This window comes from Anomaloglossus baeobatrachus, chromosome 9, assembly GCF_048569485.1.
Source record: "Anomaloglossus baeobatrachus isolate aAnoBae1 chromosome 9, aAnoBae1.hap1, whole genome shotgun sequence".
NCBI lineage: Eukaryota > Metazoa > Chordata > Amphibia > Anura > Aromobatidae > Anomaloglossus > Anomaloglossus baeobatrachus.
Genome location: NC_134361.1, coordinates 24,885,424 through 24,913,263, shown reverse-complemented (window position 1 = coordinate 24,913,263; position 27,840 = coordinate 24,885,424). Strand labels below are relative to the sequence as shown.

The window sequence follows — 27,840 nt, the reverse complement described above, 5'->3', positions numbered from 1 at the left end:
CCTGGGGCTTGCCTTACTCTCAGGAGGCTATTACAACCGACTGCACCCACCATCAGCCCCAGGCATCCCTTAACCTGCAGTGGCGGTCCTCACTGACCGCAATTCTGAGAGTGGCGTCACGACGAATCCCAAAACGAAGGTTCCCTACCTGTGACCAGACCGTCCCATCCCGTGGAGTCCCTAAGGGTAATACCCTGCTGCACCGCACCTGTAGGGCTCCACACAACCAGTAACTAGCCTGAGGCTCCTCTTCTCCTACCTGGTACACATGTAAGCATGGGGGACAATGGTGGTGCCGTTACTACCCCTGAAGATACCAATCCCATCATGCAATGTAGTGTGAATAATGTCTTGCATAATTTGTAAATATTGTGATGTAAGGTGTCATGTGAATTGTATTGCATTCCGATGTTCCTGTGTAACATGTAGCATGTATATTAGAATATTTTGTAAGGAAGTTCTGCCCAGCAACAGTCAGCAGGGTCAGAAACAGTTAAGTGTTGGGACTAACCCAATGGGAGGGGTCAGCTGACAAGAAAAGGACAGTTCATTCTAGAAGGAGTCTGTGAAGGTCTAGTGTGGGAACCTGACAGACATATAGTTGGTTGGTCGTGAAACTCGCATACAGTGTGTGGTTTGTGGCAACGGAGCAAAGGAGACAGAGGGCAAGATAGCAAAATCCTCAGGAGTGGCCGGTGACACAGGGTGTGATCAGTGTTGTAAATAGAGACCGATCCTCAAACAGAGTTAACCCAGACGGTAAGAGCCAGAGGACAGAACCCTAACATCCAGGTGTCTAAATCGTTAAGGTACCACGTGACTTCTACTGGTGCAGGACTCTAGTGGCCAGGGCCCTTAACCATCATGGTAGCGGGTTAGCCTCTACTGGGGTACGAACATAGTCAAGCAACCAAGAGATTTCGCACTAGACGTCCATGTGTGCAACGCTTTACGCCGGTCATTATAGGTCCCCTGAGGAGACCAGATGTGGGACTACAGTAAGAGAAGATGATCGTCATGGTGTACTGTACACTGTAACGCTGGACTGGGTTGCACTGGGACTCACCGGGCCAGTCAGATCAGACGCAACCCAGAGGGAAGTTGAACTGTGTCTCAAAATGTTGTGCAAAACTGTAATGTTCTGGAAGATATGTGTCCGCTATCTGGAATGTGAAGTTGTGACATGGGAATGAACCGTCCAGTAAAGAGTTGTGGTTTAAAGTGAACATTGGTCTCCTTGTGAGTGTGAGTCATCATCTGGTCCTGGCCAGCCGACACCAATGGCAGTATGTGGCCTTCAAGAGTTCTGAGCCCACTCGGCAAAAGTCCAGACACCCAGCCAGGACCAGGAAATTTATGTAGCTTGTTGGGGCATCCGGAGTCAGTCCCTCGCCCGCGACTAGCACCCATCGCCACTCTACTCCACACCATTATTAGCTGCCTGGAAGCCAGCCATGTCCTTAGGATTGTGGTTGCCAGAACATGTGTGTGCTGGAGATAGTCCCTGGAAAAATGCAACTACTGTAGCTAAACAGACTTCATTAATTTTTTGCCGCTAACTACCCTACTGAGCTGTCTTTCCTCTACGCAGGTGTTCCCAGCCGGCTGCACCATAGTCACTGTTGGCTCATAGCCCCATCCTAGTGTACGGCTATAAGTCTCTTAGAGGACACTTTTTGCTACAGCCTGCTACCAAGCTCTCTCAGTTGCAAGCATGCAACATGCCATTATCCCCTATGGGCCCAGCAGTAGACTCGCTATATGTGTGTAGGAGGATAGAACTGTAGTTGTTTCCAGACACTTTGTCCATTGCCAACTTTGAAAGACAGGAAAAAAAGACACATGACATGGTATGCTAAGCCACTTCTGATATCCATTAGTGTCGCCATACGGTACAATACCCCTTTCATGGCCAAAAATGTGACCCCCTCCCCCCTTAAAGTATAATGCCCCCACAGAATGATGCCCCCACATCCAAATGTAGTATGATGCCCCCACATCCAAGCACGCACAGCATGATAACCACAGTGTCCCCCCTCAATTATCATACCCCACAATATCTCACACACACCTAAAATGTATTATGCCCCTACCCCCTCACACACACAAAATAATGGCTCCACAGTACACTCAATAACAGACAGTATGATGCACCATCAGTCCACCCACACAATAAGATGCCAAGTACAATCCCTCACACAAAGTATTATGCCCCCAATGTTCCCCCACACAGTATGGTGCCTCCAATGCTCTCCTACAGATTATGATGCCCCCAATGTTCCCACACATTATGGTGCCTCCAATGCTCTCCTACAGATTATGATGCCCCCAATGTTCCCACACATTATGGTGCCTCCAATGCTCTCCTACAGATTATGATGCCCCCAATGTTCCCACACAGTATGGTGCCTCCAATGCTCTCCTACAGATTATGATGCCCCCAATGTTCCCACACAGTATGGTGCCTCCAATGCTCTCCTACAGATTATGATGCCCCAAATGTTCCCACACAGTATGAGACCCCCAATGTTCCCCCACACAGTATGATACCCCCAATGTTCCCCCACATAGTATGATGCCCTGAATGTTCCCCGACAGTATGATGCCCCAATGTTCTACTACAGAGTATGATGCCCCCAAAGTTCTGCCCCACAATATGATGTCCCCAATGTTCTCCTACAGAGTATGATGCCCTGAATGTTCCCCGACAGTATGATGTCCCCAATGTTCCCCACAGAGTAAGATGCCCCCAATGTTCTTCTAGAGAGTATGATGCCTCCAATGTTTCCCCCACACAGTATGATGCCACCAATATTCCCCACACAGTATGATGCCCTCAATGCTCCCCAACACAGTATGATGCCACCAATATTCCTCCACACAGTATGATGCCACCAATATTCCTCCACACAGTATAATGCCTCCAATGTTCCCACACACAGTATAATGCCCTAATGTTCCCACACACAGTATGATGCACCCAATGTTCCCCCACACACAGTATGATGCCTCCAATGTTCCCACACACAGTATGATGTCCTCAATGTTCCCCCACACAGTATGATGCCCCCAGTGTTCCCCCACATAGTATGATGCCCCCAATAATCCCCCACACATAGTATGATGCCTCCAATATTCCCACACACAGTATGATGCCTCCAATATTCCCACACACAGTATGATGCCTCCAATATACCCCCACACAGTATGATGCCCCCAATATTCCCACACACAGTATGATGCCTCCAATATTCCCACACACAGTATGATGCCTCCAATATTCCCACACACAGTATGATGCCTCCAATATTCCCACACACAGTATGATGCCCCCAATATTCCCACACACAGTATGATGCCTCCAATATTCCCACACACAGTATGATGCATCCAATGTTCCCACACACAGTATGATGCCTCCAATATTCCCCCACATAGTATGATGTCCTCAATGTTCCCACACACAGTATGATGCCTCCAATATTCCCACACACAGTATGATTCCTCCAATATTCCCACACACAGTATGATGTCTCCAATATTCCCACACACAGTATGATTCCTCCAATATTCCCACACACAGTATGATGCCTCCAATGTTCCCACACACAGTATGATTCCTCCAATATTCCCACACACAGTATGATTCCTCCAATATTCCCACACACAGTATGATGCCTCCAATATTCCCACACACAGTATGATGCCTCCAATATTCCCACACACAGTATGATTCCTCCAATATTCCCACACACAGTATGATTCCTCCAATATTCCCACACACAGTATGATGCCCCCAATATTCCCACACACAGTATGATGCCCCCAATATTCCCACACACAGTATGATGCCTCCAATATTCCCACACACAGTATGATGCCTCCAATATTCCCACACACAGTATGATTCCTCCAATATTCCCACACACAGTATGATTCCTCCAATATTCCCACACACAGTATGATGCCTCCAATATTCCCACACACAGTATGATGCCTCCAATATTCCCACACACAGTATGATTCCTCCAATATTCCCACACACAGTATGATTCCTCCAATATTCCCACACACAGTATGATGCCCCCAATATTCCCACACACAGTATGATGCCCCCAATATTCCCACACACAGTATGATGCCTCCAATATTCCCACACACAGTATGATGCCTCCAATATTCCCACACACAGTATGATGCCTCCAATATTCCCACACACAGTATGATGCCTCCAATATTCCCACACACAGTATGATTCCTCCAATATTCCCACACACAGTATGATTCCTCCAATATTCCCACACACAGTATGATGCCCCCAATATTCCCACACACAGTATGATGCCTCCAATATTCCCACACACGGTATGATTCCTCCAATATTCCCACACACAGTATGATGCCTCCAATGTTTCCACACACAGTATGATTCCTCCAATATTCCCACACACAGTATGATGCCTCCAATATTCCTACACACAGTATGATGCCTCCAATATTCCCACACACAGTATGATTCCTCCAATATTCCCACACACAGTATGATGCCTCCAATATTCCCACACACAGTATGATGCCTCCAATATTCCCACACACAGTATGATGCCTCCAATATTCCCACACACAGTATGATTCCTCCAATATTCCCACACACAGTATGATGCCCCCAATATTCCCACACACAGTATGATGCCTCCAATATTCCCACACACAGTATGATGCCCATACACAAACATCTCAGTTGCAGGAGTGTCCTGCTTCTCTGCTACGAGCTGTTCTCTGTTGCCAGTCATTTGGCCTGCAAGTCCTTCAAGCTTCATTAAGACTGAATGATGGAGAGGGGACCTGTCTGCTCCCTGCTCCAAGATTAAATTGAACTGTATCTATATCCTTGGGAAAATTCTCCACCTCTCGGAGAGCCCTTCAAATTGTTTAACTGTCCCATCGTTGGATCCAGATGTTTGGAAAGTTTGGCTAATGTGCAGACACCTTCATAGTTCTTGTAGAGTCCATGGATTGATTGTTCAGTGCTGACTTGGAGGCCTGAAGGGCACCATCCATGAGATAGCAGGTTTTACGGGAGGAAAGGTTGACATTTGCAGTGACATGTTTCATCCACTTAAGCACCTTCTGCTTCGATTTCTCTGTATACTTGTGGGTGGGGACAGTATGGGTATATAGTGGTATACAGACGCTGTAATTATCCCTACTTTGTATTTTCAGACCCTGCGCCGGTCGATAATCCGAAACCTCCACAAGCTTTTCCTACAAATATACACAACGGAGAAGGTGAGTAAGGCCGGTTTCACACATCAGTTTTTTGCCATCAGGCAAAAGCCAGCAAAAAAACTGACGCGAAGGATCCGGCGAAAAAACAGATCAGTTGCATCAGTTTTTTCTATCCGTTTCTTCCGTTTTTTGAAGGATCCGTTTTGATACTGAGCATGCTCATGTTTAAAAAAAACGGAAACCGGCGCCGGATTCTGGCATCAGACGGATGATGCCGGAACCAGCATCCATAGGCTTCCATTATAAAAACGCCATACGGCGCCGGATCCGACGCGAACCGTTTTTTCGCCGGAGACAAAAAACGTTCACTTCAATGTTCCATCCGGCCGCCGGACAAGCAAATTTTGCCGGATCCGGCGAAAGCCGGATGGAACGCAAGTCTATGGGGGAAAAAATGGATCCGGAGGCAACAGACGCCGGATCTGTTTTTTCATGATTTTGCCGGATTGTGCCTGATGGCAAAAAAACTGATGTGTGAAAGCAGCCTAACGCTGTAGCTCCTCTCTACTCTCATCAATAGATGAGGGTCCTAAGGCCCACCTCGTCTCTAATGTTCTGTATTATTTCTACCCAGTTCTAGCCACAATCCCTACAATCCCCACACAGAAGCCGCCATCCGTGCTCCCTACAGGTGAGTGTGCAGGGATTTACCTTCTCTACTTTTAATTCCAGGAGGTCCTTGATCTTTAGGGTCCCAATTATTAAATGCACCCCCTCCCCTAATTTATAATTCCCATTCCTCATTACCTACTTCTCCGCACCTTAAGGCTGTGTGCACACTGTGTTTTTGATGCATTTTTTGGTGCAGTTTTGTTACAAATCTGCACGTCTATCGTTATACCAGCAAAGTCAATGACAATTCTGCAGAGACCTGTGCGCGAGGCCTATACTGCAGGTCCCTGTGTATACTGTAGGTCCCTGTGTATACTGTAGGTCCCTGTGTATACTGTAGGTCCCTGTGTATACTGTAGGTCCCTGTGTATATTGTAGGTCCCTGTGTATACTGTAGGTCCCTGTGTATACTGTAGGTCCCTGTGTATACTGTAGGTCCCTGTGTATATTGTAGGTCCCTGTGTATACTGTAGGTCCCTGTGTATACTGTAGGTCCCTGTGTATACTGCAGGTCCCTGTGTAGTTTTGTTCCTGAAGTTACTGGTGTCAGCGATATCTGATACTAGAAAGTCTGGCAGACACGAAAGAAGAAATAGCAAGAAGGATTAAGAAACAAGAGGCGACCTGCGCGGGGAGTCAGTGCCTCCTTCCTGCAAATCAAGGCTTGTATCTCCTCATTATATATGTCACCTTATATACTCCAGGCAGGAATGATAGATAGATAGATAGATAGATAGATAGATAGATAGATAGATAGATAGATAGATAGATAGATACATAGATAAATAGATAGATAGATAGACAGACAGGTGTGCCTTAGACTCATTGATTATTGCACAGGTGTGCCTTAGGCTGATTGATTATTGCACAGGTGTGCCTTAGGCTGAATGATTATTGCACAGGTGTGCCTTAGGCTGAGTGATTATTGCACAGGTGTGCTTTAGGCTGAATGATTATTGCACAGCTGTGCCTTAGCCTGACTGATTATTCCACAGGTGTGCCTTAGCCTAGCCACAATAAAAAGGCCACTCTAAAATGTGCAGTTTTACAGTATTGGGGGAGAACAGAGAGGTCAGAAAACCAGTCAGTATCTGGTGTGACCACCATCTGACCTGTACAGTGAAAACCGGGGTTCATCCGTGAAGACAAACTTCTCTAACGTGTCAGATGCCATCAAATGTGAGCATTTACCTACTCAAGTCGGTTACAACGAAGCTCTTCAGTCAACTGGAGACCCCCGATGAGGACAATGCTCTGCAGTCAGGTGGAAACCCCCGATGAGGACGACACTCTGCAGTCAACTGGAGACCCCCGATGAGGACAATGCTCTGCAGTCAGGTGGAAACCCCCGATGAGGACGACACTCTGCAGTCAACTGGAGACCCCCGATGAGGACAATGCTCTGCAGTCAGGTGGAAACCCCCGATGAGGACGACACTCTGCAGTCAACTGGAGACCCCCGATGAGGACAATGCTCTGCAGTCAGGTGGAAACCCCCGATGAGGACGACACTCTGCAGTCAGGTGGAAACCCCCGATGAGGACGACACTCTGCAGTCAGGTGGAGACCCCCGATGAGGACGACACTCTGCAGTCAGGTGGAAACCCCCGATGAGGACGACACTCTGCAGTCAACTGGAGACCCCCGATGAGGACAATGCTCTGCAGTCAGGTGGAAACCCCCGATGAGGACGACACTCTGCAGTCAACTGGAGACCCCCGATGAGGACAATGCTCTGCAGTCAGGTGGAAACCCCCGATGAGGACGACACTCTGCAGTCAGGTGGAAACCCCCGATGAGGACGACACTCTGCAGTCAGGTGGAAACCCCCGATGAGGATGACACTCTGCAGTCAGGTGAAGACGCTCAATGAGGACGACACTCTGCAGTCAGGTGAAGACCCTGATGAGGACGACACTCTGCAGACAGGTGGAGACCCCTGATGAGGACGACACTCTGCAGTCAGGTGGAGACCCCTGATGAGGACGACACTCTGCAGTCAGGTGGAGACCCCTGATGAGGACGACACTCTGCAGTCAGGTGGAGACCCCCGATGAGGACGACACTCTGCAGTCAGGTGGAAACCCCCGATGAGGACGACACTCTGCAGTCAGGTGGAGACCCCCGATGAGGACGACACTCTGCAGTCAGGTGGAAACCCCCGATGAGGACGACACTCTGCAGTCAGGTGGAGACCCCCGATGAGGACGACACTCTGCAGACAGGTGGAAACCCCCGATGAGGACGACACTCTGCAGTCAGGTGGAAACCCCCGATGAGGACGACACTCTGCAGTCAGGTGAAGACCCTGATGAGGACGACACTCTGCAGTCAGGTGGAAACCCCCGATGAGGACGACACTCTGCAGTCAGGTGGAAACCCCCGATGAGGACGACACTCTGCAGTCAGGTGGAGACCCCCGATGAGGACGACACTCTGCAGTCAGGTGGAGACCGCCGATGAGGACGACACTCTGCAGTCAGGTGGAGACCCCCGATGAGGACGACACTCTGCAGTCAGGTGAAGACGCTCAATGAGGACGACACTCTGCAGTCAGGTGGAGACCCCCGATGAGGACGACACTCTGCAGTCACGTGGAAACCCCCGATGAGGACGACACTCTGCAGTCAGGTGGAGACCCCCGATGAGGACGACACTCTGCAGTCAGGTGGAGACCCCCGATGAGGACGACACTCTGCAGTCAGGTGGAGACCCCTGATGAGGACGACACTCTGCAGTCAGGTGGAGACCCCCGATGAGGACGACACTCTGCAGTCAGGTGGAGACCCCCGATGAGGACGACACTCTGCAGTCAGGTGGAGACCGCCGATGAGGACGACACTCTGCAGTCAGGTGGAAACCCCCGATGAGGACGACACTCTGCAGTCAGGTGGAGACCCCCGATGAGGACGACACTCTGCAGTCAGGTGGAAACCCCCGATGAGGACGACACTCTGCAGTCAGGTGGAAACCCCCGATGAGGACGACACTCTGCCAGGGCCGGATTATAGGCGGGGCAGACGGGGCTTCAGCCCAGGGGCCCCCACCACAAGAGCCTCTGAGGGGGCCCCCACCACCATCTGTGTGTCCGCCATTTTATTAATGTCGCAGTGGTTCAAGACCGCACTGTACCTTTAAGGTATTTCAATCCCGGCCATCACTGTACTGCAGACACGCCCACTGTACGCTATGTGGGCTGCGTCTGCCAGGATGACGTCACCGCGCTGCTGTTTCTTCCTGCCGTAGAGGAGCTTGTGGGAGGACCGGAGGTCTCAGTGGATCCTGGTAAGTATGAGGTCATTAATCATGGTGCCGGCCGGGCAGGAGACTGCAGTGAGGAGGGAGCAGGACGCCGCTGATAACTCCAGACCGGATTCCATAGTGTCAGCGGCCACTCTGCTATCAGTGTGAGTTATTGCAGGAGTGTGCTCTGCTGCAGATCAGGTCGGGCTGTCAGTGCCGGGTCATCGGCCTCATCCCTCCCCTGCAATAACTCACACTGATCTCCAGCACAAACATCACTACACAGAATCCTGCACTGATCACATCTGAGCCTGCAGCACACATTACACTATATGGCCCATATTACATATAGAATATGTGAGGTCCTGTCCTGTAGGCCCATGTGTGATCAGTGCAGGGCATTGTATATCTGTGCACATGGTATATCACATCCAGTGTACAGAGCAGTGGGATATACTGTGTACACACATCAGATGGTATATAATAATGTGTATATTGTATAACATCTGGTGTCTGTATCACAGTATATTGTGTAACAGTCATGTATTCTCCTGTACACTGTACAGGGGCGTACCTTTGGGGGGCATGCGGCATATGTTCCCCTGCACGGCAATCAGGGGGGCACCATTAAAAAGTGTGAGGCAGCAGTATGGTGGGAGAATATTGTAAGTGGAGAGTATTGGTGGAGAAAAGTGTGAGGGGCATAGTATAGAGCCTGGGTAGTGGGGGGGGGGGGGATAAGAAGTATAGAGAAGGGGCGGCATGGTGGCCAGTGTGAGGGCACAGTATGCTGAGCTGGGGGAATGTGAGACTGAGGTGCGGTATAGTGACTGTATAGTGAAGGAGGTAGACAGTATAGAGAAGGGGCGGCATGGTGGCCAGTGTGAGGGCACAGTATGGAGGGCACAGTATGCTGAGGAGGGGGAATGTGAGACTGAGGTGCGGTATAGTGACTGTATAGTGAAGGAGGTAGGCAGTATAGAGAAGGGTCAGCATGGTGGCCAGTGTGAGGGCACAGTATGGAGGGCACAGTATGCTGAGGAGGGGGAATGTGAGACTGAGGTGCGGTATAGTGACTGTATAGTGAAGGAGGTAGGCAGTATAGAGAAGGGTCAGCATGGTGGCCAGTGTGAGGGCACAGTATGGAGGGCACAGTATGCTGAGGAGGGGGAATGTGAGACTGAGGTGCGGTATAGTGACTGTATAGTGAAGGAGGTAGGCAGTATAGAGAAGGGTCAGCATGGTGGCCAGTGTGAGGGCACAGTATGGAGGGCACAGTATGCTGAGGAGGGGGAATGTGAGACTGAGGTGCGGTATAGTGACTGTATAGTGAAGGAGGTAGGTAGTATAGAGAAGGGGCGGCATGGTGGCCAGTGTGAGGACACAGTATGGAGGGCACAGTATGCTGAGGAGGGGGAATGTGAGACTGAGGTGCGGTATAGTGACTGTATAGTGAAGGAGGTAGGCAGTATAGAGAAGGGTCAGCATGGTGGCCAGTGTGAGGACACAGTATGGAGGTCACAGTATGCTGAGGAGGGGGAATGTGAGACTGAGGTGCAGTATGGTGACTGGATAGTGAAGGAGGTAGACAGTATAGAGAAGGGTCAGCATGGTGGGCAGTGTGAGGGCACAGTATGGAGGGCACAGTATGCTGAGGAGGGGGAATGTGAGACTGAGGTGCGGTATAGTGACTGTATAGTGAAGGAGGTAGGTAGTATAGAGAAGGGGCGGCATGGTGGCCAGTGTGAGGGCACAGTATGGAGGACACAGTATGCTGAGGAGGGGGAATGTGAGACTGAGGTGCGGTATAGTGACTGTATAGTGAAGGAGGTAGACAGTATAGAGAAGGGTCAGCATGGTGGCCAGTGTGAGGGCACAGTATGGAGGGCACAGTATGCTGAGGAGGGGGAATGTGAGACTGAGGTGCGGTATAGTGACTGTATAGTGAAGGAGGTAGGTAGTATAGAGAAGGGGCGGCATGGTGGCCAGTGTGAGGACACAGTATGGAGGTCACAGTATGCTGAGGAGGGGGAATGTGAGACTGAGGTGCGGTATAGTGACTGTATAGTGAAGGAGGTAGGCAGTATAGAGAAGGGTCAGCATGGTGGCCAGTGTGAGGACACAGTATGGAGGTCACAGTATGCTGAGGAGGGGGAATGTGAGACTGAGGTGCAGTATGGTGACTGGATAGTGAACGAGGTAGGCAGTATAGAGAAGGGGCAGCATGGTGGCCAGTGTGAGGACACAGTATGGAGGTCACAGTATGCTGAGGAGGGGGAATGTGAGACTGAGGTGCGGTATAGTGACTGAATAGTGAAGGAGGTAGGCAGTATAGAGAAGGGTCAGCATGGTGGCCAGTGTGAGGACACAGTATGGAGGTCACAGTATGCTGAGGAGGGGGAATGTGAGACTGAGGTGCAGTATGGTGACTGGATAGTGAAGGAGGTAGGCAGTATAGAGAAGGGGCAGCATGGTGGCCAGTGTGAGGACACAGTATGGAGGTCACAGTATGCTGAGGAGGGGGAATGTGAGACTGAGGTGCGGTATAGTGACTGTATAGTGAAGGAGGTAGGCAGTATAGAGAAGGGTCAGCATGGTGGCCAGTGTGAGGGCACAGTATGGAGGCACAGTATGCTGAGGAGGGGGAATGTGAGACTGAGGTGCGGTACAGTGACTGTATAGTGAAGCAGGTAGGCAGTATAGAGAAGGGTCAGCATGGTGGCCAGTGTGAGGGCACAGTATGGAGGGCACAGTATGCTGAGGAGGGGGAATGTGAGACTGAGGTGCGGTATAGTGACTGTATAGTGAAGGAGGTAGACAGTATAGAGAAGGGTCAGCATGGTGGCCAGTGTGAGGGCACAGTATGGAGGCACAGTATGCTGAGGAGGGGGAATGTGAGACTGAGGTGCGGTATAGTGACTGTATAGTGAAGGAGGTAGGCAGTATAGAGAAGGGTCAGCATGGTGGCCAGTGTGAGGGCACAGTATGGAGGCACAGTATGCTGAGGAGGGGGAATGTGAGACTGAGGTGCGGTATAGTGACTGTATAGTGAAGGAGGTAGGCAGTATAGAGAAGGGTCAGCATGGTGGCCAGTGTGAGGACACAGTATGGAGGTCACAGTATGCTGAGGAGGGGGAATGTGAGACTGAGGTGCAGTATGGTGACTGGATAGTGAAGGAGGTAGGCAGTATAGAGAAGGGGCAGCATGGTGGCCAGTGTGAGGACACAGTATGGAGGTCAGAGTATGCTGAGGAGGGGGAATGTGAGACTGAGGTGCGGTATAGTGACTGTATAGTGAAAGAGGTAGGCAGTATAGAGAAGGGTCAGCATGGTGGCCAGTGTGAGGGCACAGTATGGAGGCACAGTATGCTGAGGAGGGGGAATGTGAGACTGAGGTGCGGTACAGTGACTGTATAGTGAAGCAGGTAGGCAGTATAGAGAAGGGTCAGCATGGTGGCCAGTGTGAGGGCACAGTATGGAGGGCACAGTATGCTGAGGAGGGGGAATGTGAGACTGAGGTGCGGTATAGTGACTGTATAGTGAAGGAGGTAGACAGTATAGAGAAGGGTCAGCATGGTGGCCAGTGTGAGGGCACAGTATGGAGGCACAGTATGCTGAGGAGGGGGAATGTGAGACTGAGGTGCGGTATAGTGACTGAATAGTGAAGGAGGTAGGCAGTATAGAGAAGGGTCAGCATGGTGGCCAGTGTGAGGACACAGTATGGAGGTCACAGTATGCTGAGGAGGGGGAATGTGAGACTGAGGTGCAGTATGGTGACTGGATAGTGAAGGAGGTAGGCAGTATAGAGAAGGGGCAGCATGGTGGCCAGTGTGAGGACACAGTATGGAGGTCACAGTATGCTGAGGAGGGGGAATGTGAGACTGAGGTGCGGTATAGTGACTATAGTGAAGGAGGTAGGCAGTATAGAGAAGGGTCAGCATGGTGGCCAGTGTGAGGGCACAGTATGGAGGCACAGTATGCTGAGGAGGGGGAATGTGAGACTGAGGTGCGGTACAGTGACTGTATAGTGAAGCAGGTAGGCAGTATAGAGAAGGGTCAGCATGGTGGCCAGTGTGAGGGCACAGTATGGAGGGCACAGTATGCTGAGGAGGGGGAATGTGAGACTGAGGTGCGGTATAGTGACTGTATAGTGAAGGAGGTAGACAGTATAGAGAAGGGTCAGCATGGTGGCCAGTGTGAGGGCACAGTATGGAGGCACAGTATGCTGAGGAGGGGGAATGTGAGACTGAGGTGCGGTATAGTGACTGTATAGTGAAGGAGGTAGGCAGTATAGAGAAGGGTCAGCATGGTGGCCAGTGTGAGGGCACAGTATGGAGGCACAGTATGCTGAGGAGGGGGAATGTGAGACTGAGGTGCGGTATAGTGACTGTATAGTGAAGGAGGTAGGCAGTATAGAGAAGGGTCAGCATGGTGGCCAGTGTGAGGACACAGTATGGAGGTCACAGTATGCTGAGGAGGGGGAATGTGAGACTGAGGTGCAGTATGGTGACTGGATAGTGAAGGAGGTAGGCAGTATAGAGAAGGGGCAGCATGGTGGCCAGTGTGAGGACACAGTATGGAGGTCAGAGTATGCTGAGGAGGGGGAATGTGAGACTGAGGTGCGGTATAGTGACTGTATAGTGAAAGAGGTAGGCAGTATAGAGAAGGGTCAGCATGGTGGCCAGTGTGAGGGCACAGTATGGAGGCACAGTATGCTGAGGAGGGGGAATGTGAGACTGAGGTGCGGTACAGTGACTGTATAGTGAAGCAGGTAGGCAGTATAGAGAAGGGTCAGCATGGTGGCCAGTGTGAGGGCACAGTATGGAGGGCACAGTATGCTGAGGAGGGGGAATGTGAGACTGAGGTGCGGTATAGTGACTGTATAGTGAAGGAGGTAGACAGTATAGAGAAGGGTCAGCATGGTGGCCAGTGTGAGGGCACAGTATGGAGGCACAGTATGCTGAGGAGGGGGAATGTGAGACTGAGGTGCGGTATAGTGACTGTATAGTGAAGGAGGTAGGCAGTATAGAGAAGGGTCAGCATGGTGGCCAGTGTGAGGGCACAGTATGGAGGGCACAGTATGCTGAGGAGGGGGAATGTGAGACTGACGTGCGGTATAGTGACTGTATAGTGAAGGAGGTAGGCAGTATAGAGAAGGGTCAGCATGGTGGCCAGTGTGAGGGCACAGTATGGAGGCACAGTATGCTGAGGAGGGGGAATGTGAGACTGAGGTGCGGTATAGTGACTGTATAGTGAAGGAGGTAGGCAGTATAGAGAAGGGTCAGCATGGTGGCCAGTGTGAGGACACAGTATGGAGGTCACAGTATGCTGAGGAGGGGGAATGTGAGACTGAGGTGCAGTATGGTGACTGGATAGTGAAGGAGGTAGGCAGTATAGAGAAGGGGCAGCATGGTGGCCAGTGTGAGGGCACAGTATGGAGGGCACAGTATGCTGAGGAGGGGGAATGTGAGACTGACGTGCGGTATAGTGACTGTATAGTGAAGGAGGTAGGCAGTATAGAGAAGGGTCAGCATGGTGGCCAGTGTGAGGGCACAGTATGGAGGCACAGTATGCTGAGGAGGGGGAATGTGAGACCGAGGTGCGGTATAGTGACTGTATAGTGAAGGAGGTAGGCAGTATAGAGAAGGGGCGGCATGGTGGCCAGTGTGAGGGCACAGTATGGAGGCACAGTATGCTGAGGAGGGGGAATGTGAGACTGAGGTGCGGTATAGTGACTGTATAGTGAAGGAGGTAGGCAGTATAGAGAAGGGTCAGCATGGTGGCCAGTGTGAGGACACAGTATGGAGGTCACAGTATGCTGAGGAGGGGGAATGTGAGACTGAGGTGCAGTATGGTGACTGGATAGTGAAGGAGGTAGGCAGTATAGAGAAGGGGCAGCATGGTGGCCAGTGTGAGGGCACAGTATGGAGGGCACAGTATGCTGAGGAGGGGGAATGTGAGACTGACGTGCGGTATAGTGACTGTATAGTGAAGGAGGTAGGCAGTATAGAGAAGGGTCAGCATGGTGGCCAGTGTGAGGGCACAGTATGGAGGCACAGTATGCTGAGGAGGGGGAATGTGAGACCGAGGTGCGGTATAGTGACTGTATAATGAAGGAGGTAGGCAGTATAGAGAAGGGGCGGCATGGTGGCCAGTGTGAGGGCACAGTATGGAGGCACAGTATGCTGAGGAGGGGGAATGTGAGACTGAGGTGCGGTATAGTGACTGTATAATGAAGGAGGTAGGCAGTATAGAGAAGGGGCGGCATGGTGGCCAGTGTGAGGGCACAGTATGGAGGGCACAGTATGCTGAGGAGGGGGAATGTGAGACTGAGGTGCGGTATAGTGACTGTATAGTGAAGGAGGTAGGCAGTATAGAGAAGGGGCGGCATGGTGGCCAGTGTGAGGGCACAGTATGGAGGGCACAGTATGCTGAGGAGGGGGAATGTGAGACTGAGGTGCGGTATAGTGACTGTATAGTGAAGGAGGTAGGCAGTATAGAGAAGGGGCAGCATGGTGGCCAGTGTGAGGGCACAGTATGGAGGCACAGTATGCTGAGGAGGGGGAATGTGAGACTGAGGTGCGGTATAGTGACTGTATAGTGAAGGAGGTAGGCAGTATAGAGAAGGGGCAGCATGGTGGCCAGTGTGAGGGCACAGTATGGAGGGCACAGTATGCTGAAGAGGGGGAATGTGAGACTGAGGTGCGGTATAGTGACTGTATAGTGAAGGAGGTAGGCAGTATAGAGAAGGGGCAGCATGGTGGCCAGTGTGAGGACACAGTATGCTGAGGAGGGGGAATGTGAGACTGAGGTGCGGTATAGTGACTGTATAGTGAAGGAGGTAGGCAGTATAGAGAAGGGGCAGCATGGTGGCCAGTGTGAGGGCACAGTATGGAGGACACAGTATGCTGAGGAGGGGGAATGTGAGACTGAGGTGCGGTATAGTGACTGTATAGTGAAGGAGGTAGGCAGTATAGAGAAGGGGCAGCATGGTGGCCAGTGTGAGGGCACAGTATGGAGGGCACAGTATGCTGAGGAGGGGGAATGTGAGACTGAGGTGCACTTTCAGTGATTTTGGTACTGAGGGTGAGGGCAGTATAGAGAGGGGATTGCATGGGGGACATTGTGAGGGCACAGCTCAGGAGGGGGAGTGTGAGGAGGGGGCACAGTATAGACATTTGGAAGTATAGTGGGTACACAATGTAGAGGACGGTGTGAAGAGGGGGCCCAGTACTGAAAGAAGAGGCCATGTACCATAAGAATGACATTGTGTGGGTCATTTTGTGCAGGGAGCACAGTGAGGGGCAATTATTTATTCAGGCGCACAGCGTAGGTCATATATTTATATTTAGGAGCATTATAATCATTCTGCTATTTATTTTAAGGGCATAATGTCGAGATGTGCTGCAGAAGACCCGGGAGGTCTGCAGAGAGGAGCTGTGGATGTGAATAGTCATCATGACGTCTGGACAAGATGGAGAAGAAAGAATAAGATGACTCCGATCAGGGAAGATGTCACCTACAAGGTACCTGGATGTGACTGTATGTGTGTGATACTCAATGCTTCTCATCAGGACTGTGGTTCCTGTATGGTCCAAAGTCTGATAAATACTGATAACAATTCCCAGCATTTTCTTACAATTGTTGAGGACATACTGGGAGTTGTTAATTCATGTGATACAAATGTATATGGGGATGTGACATTACAATATATTGTTGTAGTAAATTTGGTACTGTAGTCATGTATTGGTGGTTCTGGTGATATATTCGTTTACTGATGAGGGTGCTAGTGATGTATTTTGGTATTGCTTTTGGTTCTGGTGCTGTACACCGTGTGCAGAATTATTAGGCATTTTATATTTTAGAGGATTTTTTTTATTACTGATCAACAACTATGTTCTCAATTAGCCCAAAAGACTCATAAATATCAAATCTTAATATTTTTGGAAGTTGGAGTGGGTTTTTTTTAGATTTGGCTATCTTAGGAGGATATCTGTCTGTGCAGGTAACTATTACTGTGCAGAATTATTAGGCAACTTAATAAAAAGCAAATATATTCCCATCTCACTTGTTTATTTTCACCAGGTAAACCAATATAACTGCACAAAATCTAGAAATAAACATTTCTGACATGCAAAAACAAAACCCCAAAAAATGAGTGCCCAATATCGCCCCCTTTCTTTCTGATGACACTCAGCAGCCGACCATCCATAGATTCTGTCAGTGCTTGATCTGTTTACGATCAACATTGCGTGCAGCAGCCACCACAGCCTCCAGACACTGCTCCCAGAGGTGGACTGTTTTCCCTCCCTGTAGATCTCACATTTTATGAGGGACCACAGGTTCTCTATGGGGTTCAGATCAGGTGAACAAGGGGACCATGTCATTATTTTTTCATCTTTTAGACCTTTACTGGCCAGCCACGCTGTGGAGTAGTTGGATGCATGTGATGGAGCATTGTCCTGCATGAAAATCATGTTTTTCTTGAACGATACCGACTTCTTCCTCTACCACTGCTTGAAGAAGTTGTCTTCCAGAAACTGGCAGTAGGTCTGGGAGTTGAGCTTCACTCCATCCTCAACCAAAAAAGGTCCCACAAGTTGATCTTTGCTGATCCCAGCCCATACCAGTGCCCACCTCCACCTTGCTGGCGTCTGAGTCGGAGTGGAGCTCTCTGCCCTTTACTGATCCAGTCTCTGGCCCATCCATCTGGTCTATCAAGAGTCACTCTCATTTCATCAGTCCATAAAACCTTTGAAACATCAGTCTTCAGATATTTCTTGGCCCAGTCTTGAGGTTTTATCTTATGTTTCTTGGTCAGAGGTGCTGGTTTTCCGCCTTCCTTACCTTGGCCTGTCCCTGAGTATGGCGCACCTTGTGCTTTTTGATACTCCAGTAATGTTGCAGCTCTGAAATATGGACAAACTGGTGGCAAATGGCATCTTGGCAGCTTCATGCTTGATTTTTCTCAGTTTATGGGCAGTTATTTTGCGCCTTTTTTGCCCAACACACTTCTTGCGACCCTGTTGGCTATTTGCCATGAAACGCTTGATTGTTCGGTGATCACGCTTCAAAAGTTTGGCAATTTCAAGACTGCTGCATCCCTCTGCAAGACATCGCACAGTTTTGGACTTTTCAGAGCCCGTCACATCTCTCTTTTGACCCATTCTGCCAAAGGAAAAAGAAGTTGCCTAATAATTAAGCACACCTTACATAGGGTGTTGATGTCATTACACCGCACCCCTACTCATTACAGAGATGCACATCGCCTGATTTACTTAATTGGTAGTTGGCTCTCAGCCTATACAGCTTGGAGTAGGACAACATGTATAAAAGTATCATGTGAGCAAAATACTCATTTGTCTAATAATTCTACACACAGTGTATTTATGTACATTTTACTGATTCTGATCCTGTACACATGTAGCAAGCCATGATTTGTAAAATTACATGACCGCAAGGGTTTCTACATTATGTTAGTAGCATTAAAGGGGTTGTCCAGGTTTGTGATGAAAGTTTCTATGTGACTGCAGACTTCTGAATCCTCAGTGTGCACACTGCACACTGTCAGGACTCTCCGATGCCAGCAGTGAGAGCTTGAGGGCATGTAACTATTGAGTGAGGCTGCAGACGTCTAATTTGAATGTGGCCGGAAGTAAGCAAATCGCATACTTGCAGTCCCACGACTACTTGCTCATGGCACGGGAAAATCATGACAGTGTGCAGTCCGCAAGCTGTGAGAATTCAGAAGTCTGCAGTCATATAACTACAAATTTTCCTTGTCGAGCTGGACAACCCCTTTAATAATAAAAGTAAGCCCCGTAGCATGCCCAATCCAACAACCTGTAATATACTCAATGTAAGGATTCGGCTCTGCTTGCTAATTTTAGAAGTGGTCACATGACCACTTGCAGGTCATTTTAATACTTTGAGTCACAATTAGCTTCTCTTCCTGCTTCTCTTTATGGGCTGTAGTATTTCACTGAACATTGAGAGAATTAGGAAGAGCAGCTCATCGGCACGTGTGAAAATGGCGTATGAGCGGTCACATGACAACTACTCAAACCGCATAAGCCGTGTATAGAAGGGGGCGCCAAACTGAACTCCTACTGCATGGACAGGAAAACCTAGATCCACCTCTGATACAGTGTATGGCATACCGTGTACAGACATCAGCTGCTATGTACTACTCCGGAGACAATACAATAGAGAGCACATTGTGATTTTCAGCAACCATTGCTGCCAGTGAGAACTTTCCCTTTCTTTATTTTTACTATTACTTGGCTGTCTTAACATTGGGATCAATAAAAAAATGTGAGTAACTTTATTTTCTGTGTATGAGTGTGAATGTGGCAGAACAGGATACGATCCATGCTCAGTGGATTTATATCTAAATGCTACAGTTCGTGCTCTACTGTTATGGCTTAAAATGTTAACGTTATGGGGCCCCCACCAGATTTTCTGCCCAGGGGCCCCCACCAACCTTAATCTGGCCCTGCACTCTGCAGTCAGGTGAAGACCCTGATGAGGACTACACTCTGCATTCAATTGGAGACCCTGATGAGGACGACACTTTGCAGTCAGGTGAAGACGCTCAATGAGGACGACACTCTGCAGTCAGGTGAAGACCCTGATGAGGACGACACTCTGCAGTCAGGTGGAGACCCCTGATGAGGACGACACTCTGCAGTCAGGTGGAGACCCCTGATGAGGACGACACTCTGCAGTCAGGTGAAGACCCTGATGAGGACGACACTCTGCAGTCAGGTGGAGACCCCTGATGAGGACGACACTCTGCAGTCAGGTGGAGACCCCTGATGAGGACGACACTCTGCAGTCAGGTGGAGACCCCCGATAAGAACAATGCTCTGCAGTCAGGTGGAAACCCCCGATGAGGACGACACTCTGCAGTCAGGTGGAAACCCCCGATGAGGACGACACTCTGCAGTCAGGTGGAAACCCCTGATGAGGACGACACTCTGCAGTCAGGTGAAGACGCTCAATGAGGACGACACTCTGCAGTCAGGTGAAGACCCTGATGAGGACGACACTCTGCAGTCAGGTGGAGACCCCTGATGAGGACGACACTCTGCAGTCAGGTGGAGACCCCCGATGAGAACAATGCTCTGCAGTCAGGTGGAAACCCCCGATGAGGACGTCACTCTGCAGTCAGGTGGAGACCCCCGATGAGGACGACACTCTGCAGTCAGGTGGAGACCGCCGATGAGGACGACACTCTGCAGTCAGGTGGAAACCCCCGATGAGGACGACACTCTGCAGTCAGGTGGAAACCCCCGATGAGGACGACACTCTGCAGTCAGGTGGAAACCCCCGATGAGGACGACACTCTGCAGTCAGGTGAAGACCCTGATGAGGACGACACTCTGCAGTCAGGTGAAGACCCTGATGAGGACTACACTCTGCATTCAATTGGAGACCCTGATGAGGACGACACTTTGCAGTCAGGTGAAGACGCTCAATGAGGACGACACTCTGCAGTCAGGTGAAGACCCTGATGAGGACGGCACTCTGCAGTCAGGTGGAGACCCCTGATGAGGACGACACTCTGCAGTCAGGTGGAGACCCCTGATGAGGACGACACTCTGCAGTCAGGTGGAGACCCCCGATGAGGACGACACTCTGCAGTCAGGTGGAAACCCCTGATGAGGACGACACTCTGCAGTCAGGTGGAAACCCCCGATGAGGACGACACTCTGCAGTCAGGTGGAAACCCCTGATGAGGACGACACTCTGCAGTCAGGTGAAGACGCTCAATGAGGACGACACTCTGCAGTCAGGTGAAGACCCTGATGAGGACGACACTCTGCAGTCAGGTGGAGACCCCTGATGAGGACGACACTCTGCAGTCAGGTGGAGACCCCTGATGAGGACGACACTCTGCAGTCAGGTGGAGACCCCCGATGAGAACAATGCTCTGCAGTCAGGTGGAAACCCCCGATGAGGACGACACTCTGCAGTCAGGTGGAAACCCCCCATGAGGACGACACTCTGCAGTCAGGTGGAGACCCCCGATGAGGACGACACTCTGCAGACAGGTGGAAACCCCCGATGAGGACGACACTCTGCAGTCAGGTGGAAACCCCCGATGAGGACGACACTCTGCAGTCATGTGGAAACCCCCGATGAGGACGACACTCTGCAGTCAGGTGGAAACCCCCGATAAGGACAATGATCTAAAGTCAGGTGGAAACCCCCGATGAGGACGACACTCTGCAGTCAGGTGGAGACTACGATGAGATTGACACTCTGCAGTCAGGTGGAGACCCTGATGAGGACGACACTCTGCAGTCAGGTGAAGACCCTGATGAGGACGACACTCTGCAGTCAGGTGAAGACCCTTAATGAGGATGACGCTCTGCAGTCAGGTGAAGACGCTCAATGAGGACGACACTCTGCAGTCAGGTGAAGACCCTGATGAGGACGACACTCTGCAGTCAGGTGAAGACCCTGATGAGGACTACACTCTGCATTCAATTGGAGACCCTCGTGAGGATGACGCTCTGCAGTCAGGTAGAGACTCCGATAAGACTGACACTCTGCAGTCAAGTGGACACCAACGATGAGGATGACGCTCTGCAGTCAGGTGGAGACCCCCGATGAGGATGACACTCTGCAGTCAAGTGGACACCAACGATGAGGATGACGCTCTGCAGTCAGGTGGAGACCCCTGATGAGGATGACACTCTGCAGTCAGGTGGAGACCCCTGATGAGGATGACACTCTGCACTCTAGTGGAGACCCCTGATGAGGACGATAATCTGCACTCTAGTGGAGACCCCTGATGAAGACGATAATCTGCACTCTAGTGGAGACCCCTGATGAGGATGACGAGCAACCGATGAACTTCCCTAAGATGGTGTCTGACAGTCTGTGTAGAAATGTTTTGGTTTTGCACCGATTGTTGCAGCCGTCGTCTGGGGGGCCGGTCTCAGATGCTCCAGGAGGTGAGATGCTGGATGTGGAGGGCTGGTGCGGTTACACGAGGTCTGCGGGTGTGAGGCCGGTTGAATGTTCTGCCAACTTCTCTGAAATTGTAGATGACTTATGGTAGAGAAATGAACATTCAATTCATGGTCAACAGCACTGGTGGACGTTCCTGCACTCAGAAGCCAACTGCACACTCCATCAAAACCTGTGACATCTGTGCCATTGTGCTGTGTGATAAAACTGCACATTGTAGAGTGGCCTGATATGGTGCCCAGCCTAAGGCGCACCTGTGCAATAATCATGCTGGCTACTCAAAAGGGTACTTTACATGCTACGACATCGCTAGCGATGTGAAATTCTGGATCGCAAGTGCGATCTTTCGAGATCGCACATAGGTTATTTTACGCATGTGCGACCTCGAAAGATCGCACTGGCGATCTAGAATTTCACATCGCTAGCGATGTCGCAGCATGTAAAGTACCCTTAAGGCACACCTGTGCAATAATCATTCTGACCAGTCTAAGGCGCACCTATGCAATAATTATTCTGGAAAGTCTAAGGCACACCTGTGTAATAATCATTCTGATCAGTCTAAGGCGCACCTATGCAATAATCATGCTGGAAAGTCTAAGGCACACCTGTGTAATAATCATGCTGTGTAATCAGCATCCTGATATGTTGCACCTGTGAGGTGGATGAATTATCTCCACAGAGGAAAAGTGATCACTAACACAGATTTAGACAAATTTGGGAACAATATTCGAGGCGAAAAGGCCTTTTGTGGACATAGAAAAGTCTTAGATCAAAGAGTTCAGCTCATAAAAAATGGAGAAAAAACACAAGTGTGTTTAAATTTTTGTTTAGTACCGATAACTGTTGTGAGCCTCGTCTTTCATTTTTATATCACTTATCAATCACCTGTTTCTGGTGGATTATTTTGCAGTCTCAGGCGGTGCCTCTAATGCTCCGGTTGCTGCTGGTGGTAACCTGGTGTCTTCTACTACCCCAAGACTTGGTAAGGTGACCCGGCGCCCAGACTTAGCGATTGCTGCTCTGGAGGTTATAATTATCTCAGACAGTCGGTAATTTGTGCCTTACTTTCATTGTACAGTAGGGTCTGTGACAGGAGTGAAGAGCACAGCGTCTCCCGTCGTTGTCACCTCCAGACCAGACAACAATTCAAGCAAACCACTCTCTCCCAGCAATGGTGAGTCTCCGATAGATGAGTAAAAGTGCTTGAGATGTAGCCATAGACTAGCACCCCCTGTGGATGGATGGTTCTTGGCTCGCCAACAAGGTCGCTTTAACAAGCCTTGTGTCACGCTTCACTTGTGGGGGCACTGAAATGGATTGGAAATGAACTCCAAAGTGCAGTTATCAAAACACCCACAAGAGGGCGTGAGTACAACTGAGAGAGTAGTCAGCAGGCCAAAGCTCAAACCAGGATGTCTCGTCAGTACCGGGGAGTCAGCAAGCCATAAACAGGTGGAAGCAGGGGGTCAGAAGCCAGGAATACACGTAAAGAACCAACAGGGGAAAACAGAGCCGAAGTCAGGAATTGTATGCAAGGTCAGAAGCCGGGAAGTCAAGTATGTACAGAGGAGGGGTAGGAAACAGAAAACGGGACCGGGGTCAGGCAGACAGGGCAGATAGTACAAGGAGGACAAAGGTCAGGGAGAGGTAACTAGGTGGCGAGACAGATCAGAGTCAGGCTCACGGGAACCAGTTGTACACGCTGCAGAGCAGGAACTATGACTAGTCCTAGAGGTAGCAGCCCAAAATGTGGTGGCGTGACCCCCGGAATGAGGCCAGACCGAACACGCCCCTCCCATGAGACCTAAAACTCTGAAGGCAGGATACCTGCACTAGCTCAGGAATGGTAGAGCCATGCATGAACCATAGCTCCTTGCCTCATGTTTATTTGCAGACACGTGTTTCGGGTTGTTTGCCTCTCATCAGTTCAAAGGAAGAAAGACCTGTTTTGGCTCCATAAGAGGCTTATGATAGGGAATCCAGGGTAAAGGTTCTCCTTGTGTTAAGTACCAAGTTGGAATAGGGAGACTTATAAGGCAATCAATGCTCCTCTGTGAATTTATAGAAGGAAAATTGTTTCTTCACAGAGGAAAAGGACTAGAACCCTAGAGCCAGTTATTCAGAGTAGCAATCCTAAAAGTCAATAATGACCATTTACCGAGCATTGTCACATGATTCCCCCAGGCAAGTGAGTTCTTCTGCTTTGCACTAATGAGGGGCAAACACCTCGAAACACGTGTCTGCAAATGGAGTTTCTGGTTTGCATTCTAATCCTAAGTCATGTAACAAGGCTTGTTAAAAAGTTGATATTGAGTTTTAGAATTGCTACTTCCAGTAGGTGGCACTAGAGTTCTTGTCGTCTCCCTCTCTGAAAAATCTATTTGCATATTTAAATTCCCGAGGAGCATTGTATGGACTATAAGCCTCCTTACACCAAATGGGGACTTACTGAAACCCTCAACAAAATGAGTGAAATAAAAAAAACAAAACTCATTCATATGGAGCGTTTTTTGACCTCCGCTCAGCATCTTGGGTTTTTCTAACACTTACTGTTTTTTTCATCTCTAAAAAAATAGATAGATGGAGAACTAAATAAAATATATATACTAAATCACAGTATGTAACACCAGACCCAAGCACAATAATATAGTAATATATTGCAATACCACTTCCCACCACTGGTGGCAGCAGATCTAGTGTGGTGCAACAGCGCTACTAGTGGTGGTGAAGTGTAATTCAGTCCAGGACTTTTCTTTTTAAGAAGCTCCGTCTTTTTGGTGCTATCATCCTGTAAGTATTTGTAACATATTCTGTGTATATCGTGAGATCGCATGCAACGAGAGGCCTGTACAGATGCCAAGTACTTGGCTTTTCCTTCTTTCTCAGGGCAGAGGATCACTAGTCAATACTTGTATTGAGGTTGTCAGTGTCAATCACTTTAATCTGCCTAAATTAAAAATGCAGATGAGACCCACATCGTAATCCGGCATTTGTGGCAACGTGTAGGCCGGTCCACCCAACGAACAAAGGGATTTTTTTTTTATGGGCATGGGTTTGGCTTTAGTGGAGCTGTCAGCCGTGGGGCATCTGAAGATGCCGGTGAAGTTGGGCATTTGTATCTTGATGACACGGTGTGCCTTGTGTGGGAGACGCAGATTGCAGAGGTTATGAGGGCATGTATATATTGTGAACAGCTGAAGAGTAGGGCTTTATGGGCAGCCACCTGACGCTAGGAATCTCCAATCAGTCGCTCAAATAAGATGACTACCTAACAGCCGAAAAACAGGATCATTGTAGGTCGGGGAAACCTGATCGGTTGTTACGGGGGGACCGGCAGATTAGGACCAGGGGGTATATATCCCAATCGCCAGTCGGGGCCCACCGTGCTCCAGATGGCAATGGAGCTGCTGGCACCCTGTGGGTTAGGCGGAGACTATAGAGCTGATGACTCAGAGATAACCCAGGAGACCTGGGAACCGGTCACGTGTGTAAGGACACGTCAAAGCGGACGACAACTCAGTTAGCGTTTCGGTGGAGCGGACGCTACTCCGACCACGTGTGTAGGGAAGACGTCAGGCCGGATGGTAACCAGTTAGCGTTGACCGAGAAGACCGCTGCGACAGCGCCCTGTCGGCCACATGTGTAAGACATGTCAGGCCGAGCGGTCCTTCGATTAGCGTTTCTGGTCACCACTCGACTGGCCACGTGTGTGAAGGACACGTCAGACCACGTAGTCACACCAGTAGCATTTGACTGGGAAGCCGAGGAGAGAAATAGGGTTCACACACCCAATCCAGGAACACCCTGTTAACTCCACAGGGGTTCTGGAATACGCTGTCCGCGCGCGTAGAGGGCACAACCGGACAGGTGACGCAGCAGGTATGCTGTCCGTGTGCATAGAAAACACAACCGGACAAGTAACGCAACAGGTATGCTGTCCGTGTGCGTAGGAGGCACAAACGGACAGGTGACACAGCAGCCGCAGTCCAGTTAACGCCACTGGACTGCTCTAGCACAACTGGAAGGACAGCAAGGAAGCACGGCGCCTGACCCTGATGTGCTGAGCCACGAATCTTGGCGTGACAGGCACCGTTCGCCTAGCCCTACCTACCGCTTCCAACAAAGCTGATGCCACCATGAACTCTAAATGAAGACTGCGCACCTCCATGTTGTCTCCAGCCCCTTTTATAACCTGGGTCCACCCCAAACCTAGGGTGGAACCACCAAGGTCCAATAGCAGAGTGCCATGTCAGCAGCAACGTCACCAGCGGCCTATCCGGAACTGCCACGTCATTGATGACCTCATGGCAGCCACGCCCCAAACACTTCACCAGTAATCGTCTGACGACCAATGGTGAGGTGCCATATCATAGGGGCGGACCTCTGCGAGCCAGTCCGGAGTGGTCACGTCATCAGGACACCTGACATCTTCTGCCCTATCAGGGCCTGCCACCTCACAGACATGCTCAGTGAGGTCCTTACCGGACCTAGCCTCTGATGTACCAAGTGCCTGAGCATGCTCAGTAGCCTGAACAACAGACTCAGAAATCAGACTATCTGCCTGAGCATGCTCAGTAGGAACATCCCAGAACTTAGACACAGCACAAAGTCCAAGTACCTGTACAAAGAGGCTGTTAAGATTAATTGTGGGAGCATGCTCAGTAGCCTGAACTGAGGACTTCGTCTCAGAAACGACACAATCAGGCTGAGCATGCTCACTAGGCAAAACACCAGACTTAAGCGGGCTTTACACACTGCGATATCAGTCCAGATCTCGCTAGTGTGGGTACCCGCCCCCATCTGTTGCGCGACATGGGCAAATGCTGCCCGTGCCGCACAACATCGCCCAGACCCGTCACACATACTTACCTGCCCGGCGACGTCTCTGTGACCGGCGAACCGCCTCCTTTCTAAGGGGGGCGGTCCGTGCGGCGTCACAGCGACGTCACTAAGCGGCCGCCCAATAGCAGCGGAGGGGTGGAGCTGAGCGGGACGCAACATCCCGCCCACCTCCTTTCTTCCGCATAGCGGCCGGGAGGCAGGTAAGGAGAGCTTCCTCGTTCCTGCGGTGTCACACGGAGCGATGTGTGCTGCCTCAAGAACAAGGAACAACCTCGTTACTTCTGCAGTAACGATTTTTGAGAATGGACCCCCATGTCACCGATGAGCGACTTTGCAAGTTTTTGCAACGATGCAAAATCGCTCATCGGTGTCACACGCAATGGCATCGCTAATGCGGCCGGATGTGCGTCACCAATTCCGTGACCCCAACGAGTTCGCATCAGCGATGTCGTAGCGTGTAAAGCCCACTTTAGGCTCTGGCTGGGGTAAATCGGTACATGCATGCGCACTAGCCGCCTCTCCACACTTAGACGTGGTGGAAGAAGCAGCCAACTGGATGACCCGAGGCATGGCCAAGAACGGCAGCCGGCGCCTGGGCGCAACAGGAACCGCAGCAGGCTGCTTGCGGCTATGGCGGCGCCGGTTCGTAACATCGGTCCTTATCCCATTCTAATTGCCTAATAAATTATTTTGCTCCTTTCCAGGTGGATCAACGTCTATCACCAACTCCAGTTCATCCAACTCCAGCTCAGGTACATGATGATCATAAATCCACCTTGTAAGAATAAAAGACCACAAACCCGTAGAGGAGCCCACTGAGTCTGTATCTCTGACCATTAGGCACTAGTGATGGGCGATCCCGACATGTAAACA

The 27,840-nt window shown here is 50.2% G+C and overlaps 1 protein-coding gene across 2 annotated transcripts in view; it reads left to right on the top strand.

The window, feature by feature from the left end:
• LOC142250330 (uncharacterized) overlaps window positions 1–27,840 on the top strand; it is a 51,305-nt gene that overhangs the window by 9,209 nt on the left and 14,256 nt on the right. For both annotated transcript variants that reach the window (XM_075322474.1, XM_075322473.1), the window contains exons 2-6: window positions 5,224–5,289; window positions 5,864–5,920; window positions 23,036–23,107; window positions 23,204–23,299; window positions 27,672–27,719. In XM_075322474.1, coding sequence (XP_075178589.1) covers window positions 5,224–5,289; window positions 5,864–5,920; window positions 23,036–23,107; window positions 23,204–23,299; window positions 27,672–27,719 — 339 coding nt within the window. The remainder of the gene's footprint in view (window positions 1–5,223; window positions 5,290–5,863; window positions 5,921–23,035; window positions 23,108–23,203; window positions 23,300–27,671; window positions 27,720–27,840) is intronic.